The sequence below is a fragment of the Heloderma suspectum genome, chromosome 10 (genome assembly GCF_057233095.1).
Source record: "Heloderma suspectum isolate Gila_16-S chromosome 10, 16-S_ref, whole genome shotgun sequence".
NCBI lineage: Eukaryota > Metazoa > Chordata > Lepidosauria > Squamata > Helodermatidae > Heloderma > Heloderma suspectum.
The window spans coordinates 36,838,147-36,848,277 of record NC_139467.1 but is presented as its reverse complement, the minus strand read 5'-3'; the positions used below and the strand labels follow the sequence as shown (position 1 = coordinate 36,848,277).

General features: G+C 42.0%; 1 protein-coding gene across 2 annotated transcripts in view; it reads right to left on the bottom strand.

The window, feature by feature from the left end:
- LOC146338139 (protein argonaute-3) overlaps nt 1-10,131 on the bottom strand; it is a 68,653-nt gene that overhangs the window by 14,069 nt on the left and 44,453 nt on the right. For both annotated transcript variants that reach the window (XM_084816005.1, XM_084816006.1), the window contains 5 exons: nt 9,950-10,040; nt 9,052-9,246; nt 6,883-7,017; nt 3,672-3,773; nt 1,211-1,410 (listed from right to left, as the gene is read on the bottom strand). In XM_084816005.1, coding sequence (XP_084672131.1) covers nt 1,211-1,410; nt 3,672-3,773; nt 6,883-7,017; nt 9,052-9,246; nt 9,950-10,040 — 723 coding nt within the window. The remainder of the gene's footprint in view (nt 1-1,210; nt 1,411-3,671; nt 3,774-6,882; nt 7,018-9,051; nt 9,247-9,949; nt 10,041-10,131) is intronic.

Below are 10,131 nucleotides of genomic sequence, written 5' to 3'. Positions count from 1 at the left end.
CGTGTGCAAACTACTGGTATAAAACACATCACTGAAACAAAAGTTCCAAATACTTCTACAGGCTAGTTCACACTCTCTTCTAAAGTGGCCTTCTACCAGCATGGTGCTAAAACTTTCACTTACTTATAGGACAATAGATTGTACAAATCATGTGCACATACAACTACACCATACATGAGACTGAAGTTATAGTAGGCATATGTGAGTGTTCAAGCTTCCACAGCAAACCTACAGAAGCACCCACTGCAGGTGATGTTTGAATTGTGTTTGAGCACTGAAGGAACTCTGGTACATTGTGACTGAGCCATATTTCTAACAGGGCTAGCTGTATAAGCGAAGCTGGATATAGGCACTTCAGCATTTAAGGTCACTTTACCACCTTCTTTATTTCATTGTTTCATTGCTAACTGCCTTGCCTGGTGCCATTTCTGCAGAACTCTGCACACTTTGAACCATGCATGCTTTATGGCCTGCTGCTTGGGGTAGATGAGAGAGGGAGAGCTTGGTGCCCAAAGGGACCTACTCTATAGCTGGCCTCCTTGGAGCAAGAATGCATACACCCCTGCTCCCCTTCTCAGAATGCAACTCAGGGATGCACAAAAAAGTTCCTTCTTAGAGCCTAACCTGCTGACTGCACAATCTGCATCACTAACATGCATGCACATGTGGATGTAAAGAGGGTTTAAATACAGAAGACACTTTTGATTTCAAAAATTATTGTACCTAGGTAGAGCCTGGAGGTGGTTAGCGGCCAACACCATGCAGGGAAACAAGTGAGCACAGTCCTCACGGTTGTCATTGTCGCCACATTGCTCTGCTTGTACCCACCCTGCCTCCGTTAGATCAACAGACCTTGGCAGGAGGAATGGGGTGGGGGAGAGAGACTATGAAGGAACCCCATACACGCACCCTATGTAGTATATATATATATGTAGCAGCTTGTGAAATGGGGTGCTGGGGCTGAGCTAAATAACCAGGTGCCCTAGTGCACATGCTATACAGTTGGAGCATGCACAGTATATGTGAAAGCGATGCTGCTACCTTTAACTAAAAAAAAAAAAAATCAAGTTTACTAAAAAAAATCTTGCATTCAGATCAAATTTCTGGCTTTTATATAAAAAAGCTGGCAACTAGTCCAGACATCAAAGCAAACAGCCAAGCCATTCCCACCCCGGCACGCGGAGAATACGGTTAGCAATACTACTCTTACCTGTCATGTTCTTTGTCCACAAGGTGATATCTTGCTCTGAATGCTACCAGGTGAGCATAATAAGCTGGTGCAGGTATAGACACAGATCTTGTGCAGCGCACATAGGTGTGGCACAGCTGGTAAGTTAGCAGCTGAAGTTCGTCTGCAGTAAAACAGTTATCATCCCACAATACATGATAATGCGAGGGGCGGCTGGTACCCTAAGGAAGAAGGAAACATCCGTTCAAGCGGTCCAATTTATGTTCCACATCACATTTCTATAAATTTCCAGCACTATAGCAACTGTTTTCACTTGTCGGGATAGCCAAGGCTATTGACTTTGTGATCCTGGGCTTACAGTTCTTTTTGACATGAGAACGGGATCCCATGCTGCTTTAGCTTCACATTCTCACTCATCCTTCTACAATGACAAGCGTGCTTCACATGTACATGGAACGTGGGACCAAAAAGGGACCTTTGACTGAGGTGTGGGGCACACACAGCTGACTAATGTACTAAGCCCTTATTCAAATGGGGAATTGCTACTCTTAAGTTGGGAAACTCAGCTCACACTTGTTAGATTCAAAACCCAAACAAGATGTATTTTTACAAAGACAATTTGCAAACACATGCTCAAATGTTATAGCAGAGAAAATCGGTGTTTGCCGAATGAGAGGTGGTGGCCGTAGGGAAATGACAGAGAGGAGGACTGGAGGCTGATACGCCCAAGGGACGCACAGGTGCAGATGAAATGGGAGACCGCGGGGATGGAAATGGATAGATTTAGAAGGAAAAAGCAATAAAGCAAAGGACGGTGATAGTCACCTAACTCAGAAGAAAGGGAACCTGAAGAACCTCAGTTCTGGACTTGGTTGTCAGAAGTTGTATTTATTTATTTATTTGTTTGTTTGTTTATTGCCTGCCATTTTTCCTCTTTAAGAAACCCAAGGCAGCATACATAATCCTCCTCCTCTCCACTTTATCCCCACAACAACAACCCTGTGAGGTGGATGGGCTGAGAGTCTGTGACTGGCCCGAAGTCACCAAGTGAGCTTCCATGGCCGAGTGGGGACTAGAACCCAGATCTCCTGGCTCCCAGTCCAACACTCTAGCCACTACACCACACTGGCTCTCAGTTGTAGAAAGTATTGTGGATACAGACCACCTTTCGTTGCATCCACTTTAGTATCAGTTTACAAAAGGTGACTCCAAAGTCACAACAATTTGGTTAAAAACAGATTTGGGCAGAGAGCCTTGCCAATGGGGCTTCTCCTGAATATTCCCAATTAAATTAGAGATTCAGCACTTACTGAAGACTATTTGGTAGCTGTTTCCCAACAACTTAAGCTTACTTCTTGACCAGCAAAAACAACACCTTTAGAGCCAAGGACAGCAACTCATGCATTGGGCACAAGTCTCCACCAGGCACTGAGCTGAACTCAATGAGCTAGTGGGCAGACTTGTGCTGTGTATGGAACCTGGCCTTGGACTCAAAGGGTGCTTTACCAGGGAATAAACCTTTTTCTCTCTGGGTGTGCAAAGCAAATGGATTTCTCTGGAACAAGCAGTTCCATATGGAAGCATAAAGGGAACCCTGGCCCAGTAACTGTGGGCTTGGCACCGGGGCAGAGAATCACGTTTATAAAGAGTCATGAAGAGCAATAATAAAAGCCTGATCAAACCCCGGGTTCACTTTCAGAGCTACAACAAGCCAGCATAGTGGATGTCCAAGCAGGAGGAATAGAACAATGACGGCTTGAACTCCAAGGCTGTCCACAGTGTTTTACAAAAAGAACACATAGGCTCGATTGTTCAGGAGCTGGGTCAGAACAAAGGGGACAAAGCTTTGGTTCCAACTTCTTCTCTTGAATTAAATCAAGGCGTAATCATGTACACTGGGTGGCTCCTCACTGTTTGCCCTGTCACTCACTTCAGATTAACCCGTTCAAGAGACTGAATAGAGTTCCAGGAGTTACACTGGAATAACTAAACAAACTCTGAATGCCATAAGAACCTGATGTCAACTTGCTTTGGTTTCGAATCTACCACACATATCAATCATATCTTTTCTGCAGCATCAGGAGGGTATGAATGAATGAACACAAACGTGGGAAACATACACTGGAATCACAACTGGCCAAGCTTCCTGGGCATATTTCCTGCTGGTCTAACACATGACTTGCCTTCAAATGTCACATGAAAGCTTCAGTGTGCAAACAAGCATGAGATTATCCTTCCTGGGTAGTAAAAAATTCCTGCTCAGTGACAAATCAAAGTTTTAATGCATACCAATGAGTATGCACTTGAGGAAACAGCTGATTACAAAACGGGAAGCTTGTTTTAAATCAGCCTTTTCTGCCTTGGTTAACTCCCCCCCCCCCCCCCACGCTGGTAATTCTGTTCACATCTACTCAGACACAGCACCAGAACCAGAGTGACTTTCAGGCACTTGGCTCTAGTAGCTACGTGCTTTTTGCCTTACCTGTATTCCTGCATGGCTACAGAGATAAAAATCAAATTCATAAGGATGTGTAATGTCTGTATCTACAGTTGTTCCAGCTGGGATGTTCCCACTTCTTCCAACCTAGAGAGAGATGTGTTTCCCCAGGGTAAAGAAAAGAGGGGAAGTTATTTTGCCAATTTTTACAGCAAAGGCAACAACGGCAGAAAAATATTGCAAAAATGACTTCTATGTGCCCCAGTTCTGTGAGTCTGCTTCTCTGTTTGGGGATCATCTTTACAGTGTACATAGCAGATCCCTTTTTGAAATCCCTACTTATCTGTCAATACCAAACACAGCCTTTCAACTGACCCACATATTAAGTGTACTAGCTATACATATGTAGCTGTTCCGGCAATTTTATTGAAGCACAGGATATAAATCACTAAAATAAAAAATAAATGTTTTTAGAAAATGTTTTAAAAAGTTTTATCAGGTGTGGGCAACTTGTATTGATGGATTGCATTTATATCCCGCCTTTTTTCCTCTTGCAAGGAACTTGTAGGCCAAAACATCTGGAGATGTTCCCAGCATCATTGGCTATGCAGACTAGGGCTGATGGGAGTCATAGGCCAAAATATCTGGAGGGCTACAAGTTGCTTACCCCTGAGTTATATGGAGCTTCACGCATGTATGCTGTATTCCATTCAAGGTTATTTTTATTTATTTATACTATATATATTGGCTGCCCTATAGCCAAAGTTCTCTGGGCAGCTTGCAGGGATTAAAAAGCAAACCAAGCAACAAAATATAACCAATATCATTATAAAAGGAAACAATTTAGAACAGAATGAACTTCGCAGCAGCAAAACAATGTAAAAGACTGCAGAGGAATATAATAATATCCACTGAGTTATAACAACATAAATGTTATACTACTTTACACTCTTAAACCATAACATAACGTTAAAGGATGGGGAAAATAAGGTGGTATTTGCCTGGTGCCTGAAAGACATTATAGTAGGTATCAGGGGTCTCTCTCTGGGAAGGGCATACCACAACCAGAGGGCCACTGCTGACAAGTCCTCTCTCTCATAGCTTCCCACTGTACCTCCTACGTAGGGACACTCATAGAAGAGTCTGAGGTGAAGATCTCATGGTTTGGATAAGTACACGTGGGAATAGGTGATCCTTCAAATATCGAGGTTCAAAGCCTCATATTTGTAATTGTGTCAGTGCAATTTATTTTGCAATACTTTCCAAGGGAAAAAAATGCAGAGATTGTCTAGAACAAATTTCACAAAGTGTGTTGTAATTAAAAATGCTGTTCCATTTTGGCTCTGAAACAATAATACTTGCCTATCCCTGTCCCTTATCTTTTTAACTCCACTATTAGTGACTTAATATTTATTTTTGCAATTTGCATTCCTCCACATAGCTTTAAAAAGAGCCCTCAGGGTGGCTAACCCAAGAAGAAAACAGTCCATATAACTTCCAATAAATAGATTTGTAGGCTAGGGTCCACATACGTTTATGCCATACTAAATGAGTTAGTCTTTAAAGTTTTTGCTGCAACTGACTAGCACGGCTACCCCCCTGGAACCTGGTCATTCTCATTGGAATACAAGCATATAACAATTCTTAAAGATAATTAGATCTTGGCCATCACACAAATAAGAAACTCTTACAGTGCAACCTTATACATATCTAATCATAAGCAAGCCCCATTGAGTTCAATGGGACTTATGCCCAGGTAAGCAACTATAGGATTGCAGCCTAAATCAATTAATAGTGTGCATTTTAGTCAATTTGATTACATCTACAAACATTTCCATGTGAGGAAACAAAAGATTCAGAATATACTTTGTTTTTAGATAGTGTATGCATGTGTCAAAACAAGCATCATCTCTGGAGAGGCATTTCCCCTTCTCTCCCCCACAGGTGGGAACATATCTTTCATAATGGCACTTGCCACATGCAGCTTTCATAAGTATATTAAAACAATTTAAATAAAAAAAATCTGCTTGATAATTGGAGGCATCTTTTAGGTCAAGCAAAGTGTCTTTAATGGACCAGATTAATTGACTAAATATTGCAGCCCTAACACAGATGTAAAGGGCATGTGCCAAGTTAAACAAGACTCATTCTTGCAAACAGTGCAGGGCATATCAACAGTATTTATTTCTATATGAACACTGCTTACATCCATTTCTCATAGCAATCCTTTCCTGCACTTCCTTTTAGTTTTCTATCACTGTAGCCCCCTCCACTTTTCTGCCCCTTTCTTCTTCTTGCACCCCCTTTTCTGACTTTCCATCAATCTTCTTCCTTCCTTCTCTTACTTTGGAGATTTAATTTTTATGCCACATGATCCTACAGAATTTGACTTCTGAACAGAAAGTGAGCACCAGCTGAATAACTCTCCTCAGTACTATTCTCAATTAAACACTTTTAATTCGGTGAATAGCAACGTTTTTTGTCTTTGAGACCAATGAGAAATAGCACTTTGGCTTCAGTGGCATGTGGGAGGGGACTATGTTCCAAGCAGCCTTGCCATGTTCTAAACCTGCTCCATGTGGCCATCCACTTTTTCCTGTACATAAGGAAGCCCTGAACTGAGCTTGAGATGCAGTGAACTGGAAAGGCCAGGAGCTGGAGTAAGACCACTATTAGATGGAGTTAAGATTCATAGCATTCATAAAAAAAAAAAAGCTTATATCTGTCAATTTTGCCTACCTTTGAAGCTGAACAGTAAACTTGGAAGCATAAAAACGTAAGTCTTATGCCAGGTCAGACCTCTGGGCAACCTAGCCCACTACAACATTCTCTGACTGGTTGCAGCTCTCCAAGAGCTAACATCTTCCTAGCCTTGCTAACCAATATCCTTTAATGAGACATATCAAGGATTCAATCTGGGACCTTCTGCGTGCAAAACAGGCACTCTATAAATCCTCATTTAAAGCATTTACGAATTGAAGGAATTAAAGTCTTGCACCACTGTGGCAAAGAGGCTGAGTGATGAATTTGGAAGTCGCCAACTGAAATCTTGCCTCTGTTACCATCTCTCAGTCTCAGTGTTCCATCTACAGTATGGGGATAATAACAATGATCTATCTTACAGGATTGTTATAAGGACTACAAGATGTTGTATGTGATGTGCCGCAAAGACACTATATGAACTCTAAGAATTATAATTACACTTTCTTCAGCCACCCATCAGGAAGCAACTATACTGAAATGTGATGAGGCTTACCCTTTCCGTCCGATCAGCACAAAACAGCCTTGTATGATGCCTCTTCTGAACTACAATATATGTTATGCCAGGCTGATAATCCTTTTCCAGACTGATACAGGCCTCTCTAATTGCTAGCAGCTCGTAATACAACACCTACAGTGCAGAAACAAAATGGTTAGCTTACTCTCAAACAGTAAACAAGATAGGAAGCTTAAATCAAATATTCATTCTGAAAAACGTGTACACTTATTTTTCAGTTTCTCAACAAGTTACTAGTGTAAAGTTCCTTGAGGCTGAAAGTCAAACAAATGCAGACACAAATATCCTGGTTAGACACACTTCCCTTTAAGTCTATTAAAATGTAGAAGCAAATTCAGTGGCATAGTGGTGGCAGGAGTGTAATAGAGGCATCCCACTCCCTATTTTACATCTCCTCTGTTGTCATGGAGAGTGAGGACCTCAGGGAAGGAGAGCATCTTTCCAAGGAAGAGGGAACCATTCCTTTGGAAGGGACCTATTCCTTGGGTAACCAACTGATATGCTTGCACTGACTATATACAAACAGGAGACCACTAGTAGTGGGTGATTCAATCATTAGGAACAGAAAGATGAGTTTGCGCTAGGTGTGCTGACTGCATAGTGCATTGCATTGCCTTGCCTGGTGCAAAGATTGTGGAGATCATGTGTTTTCTAGACAGGCTGGGAGGAATCAGTAGCTGTGGCACACATTGGCATCAATGATGTTAGGAAATGGAGCAGTGCAGTGCACGCCTGGAAGCAACGTTTAGGTTGCCAGACAGGATGTTGAAATCTGGGGTGTCCAAGATAGCACTCTCAGAAATGCTACTTGCTTCCAATTCAGAGACAGCTAGCAAGGCAGAGCTGAGGACGCTCGATGCATTATGACAAGGTGGTGTTGAGAGAAGAGTTTTAGATTTGTTAGGCAACAGGAAATGTTTTGTGCAAACCAAGCCTGTAGAAAAGGGTCGGGCTTAATTTGAACCAAAATGGAACCAGACGGCTAGCACTTAATATAAAAACGTTGCAGAGCAGCTTTTAAATTGACCCCTGGACGCAAGTCAACAGGAGCTGGGGAGCATCCTGTTTGAGATGAGTCATCCCCTAGGGGATGATGGTGTACATGCACTCAAGTTTGCATTTGGTTGGTCCTGATTGGGTGGCCTTCGGAGTTCCCCCCACTTAGGGTTTTTTCCTGAAGATTTTTTGTACTTCGGTAAACCTTGGGGTTATCCCAAATCTGCTGATACCTCCCTTTTCTGTGTGGATGCTGCCATCATGGCTACAAGAGGATCCACATTCAACTCCAAACTTCAGAAATAGAGGGAATGATGCATGGTGTGGAGAAAGAGGGAATTTCTATCTTTCATTTATAATACTAGAACTTGGGCTCTTAGGGTCAAACAATGAAACTGACTGGCAGGAGATTCAGGCCAGACACAATGAATTACTTCACACAGCGGATAGTTAATTAACAGAATTTGCTGCAACACAGTCTGGAGAGGGCCACTAGTTATATGGTTTGGGTTTGTATCTGATGCTGGACATCCACCAGCAGAAGAGAAAATGATGGCATTTAAACCTTTAAAACGAGATTAGAAAATTTCATAGAGGATGAAGTTACCAATGACTACTAGTCATGATGCCTACATAACAACCTCCAGGTTGCCTCTGAATACCAGTTGTTGGTAGCCTAGGTGGTTGACATGATCACTCCAAAATGTCTTCTCCTGCTTAGTAGAGCTGTGCCATCTCCATGGTTTCCCAAGGAGCTGAAGGCAATGGAACATGAAGGGAGATGGCTAGATTGATGTCAGAAGATGTGTAGCAAGTTTAACCAAACACAGGCTAGAGTATAATTTGTTTTCTTCATTTGTATACAGTACCCTTCATCAAGATAGATTTCTGATAAATCTTACGGTCTACTCTGCAGCAGTGAACTCTGAACATCTGCATAACATCAGTCAATGGAGCTCTTCGAGTGGTTAAGGGCTTATTTTTCTCTCTGATGGGCTTTCTTTTCTTTTTCTGGTTGTGTGACTAAGTTATCTGGTATGCCTGCCGCTGAATTAGTTTTGTGTTTAATTGTTATTCTTTTAATATGACCTGCTAGCTGCTCTGAAGGCCCAAGATGTGGGACAAATTAGATAAAATATGTAAAATAAAAACCTGTCGAAACTGTCCTTCTGATACTCCATCACGATAGAAGATGATTCGTGTGGGCTTGAAGCGTGTTGACTTATAGAACTGGATGAGAAGTTCTCTAACCATGGAGGCTAAATCTTGGATGATCTCCTGGCGGGGTTTTTGAACTCTCACTGTGGCACAGTACCTGCTTGGATGGGCATCCATGCTACCTACAACCTAAAAACAAGAGAGTGACACATGAAGATGGCGGCTCCACATGGACAATACTTCCAGCAGTTTCTCTATTCAAGGAAGAGATAGTTTCCCAACATCAGGGCATCATTCAAACAGGAGACAAGTCTTTAGAGAGTGGCAAAGGAATTGCCTAAGGCTATAAAACTATGTATGGTTATGTGAAGACTTGCTGTATAAAACCTTGTAAGGGTACCTACTTTCAGAATGGAGTATATTTTATTCACTGCAGACCCAAATAGATATTACTTTGGTGGAGGAAAACTGCATATGCTAGCACTGATGACAAATGGTGTAGCTATACTGTAACTTCCCACACCACTGGCAGCGCCAGCCCAGTCTATTCTCACACCGGGTTTTCAGCATCATGGTTGGTTCTTCATTGCTGCCTTCAAATTCTGCATGAAATTTACCCATTAACAGTGCAGATCAGAAAGAGACAAGTGTGATCTGGGTCATAATAATGTCCATACACACCTTGATTATAAGCAACCCTGGGCATTCAAGTATCAGTGAACATTTATAATATACATAATACTGGAAAACAAAGCACAAAGGAAGGCATGGAGAACTAATGAGACAGAATCAAGGGACTAACTTAAAGCAGCCAGTCCTCATGAGCTGCTTCTATCTCATCCAAATCTCTTGACTGGCAGTTGGGGAAGACACAAATATTAATGCAACTTACAGCAGCAATAGATGGCTTCTTTCCATCTCCAGCAGGTGGATGAGTAACATCTGCTCCCAAGAAGATCACTGGTTGTTGGAACACAGAAGGTCTTTAAAAAAAAAGTGACAAGTCAACCTCAAACCCAATATTCACCTATAGCACTACTCGGTAGGTCCTGGATTATCCACCTACATTCTGGA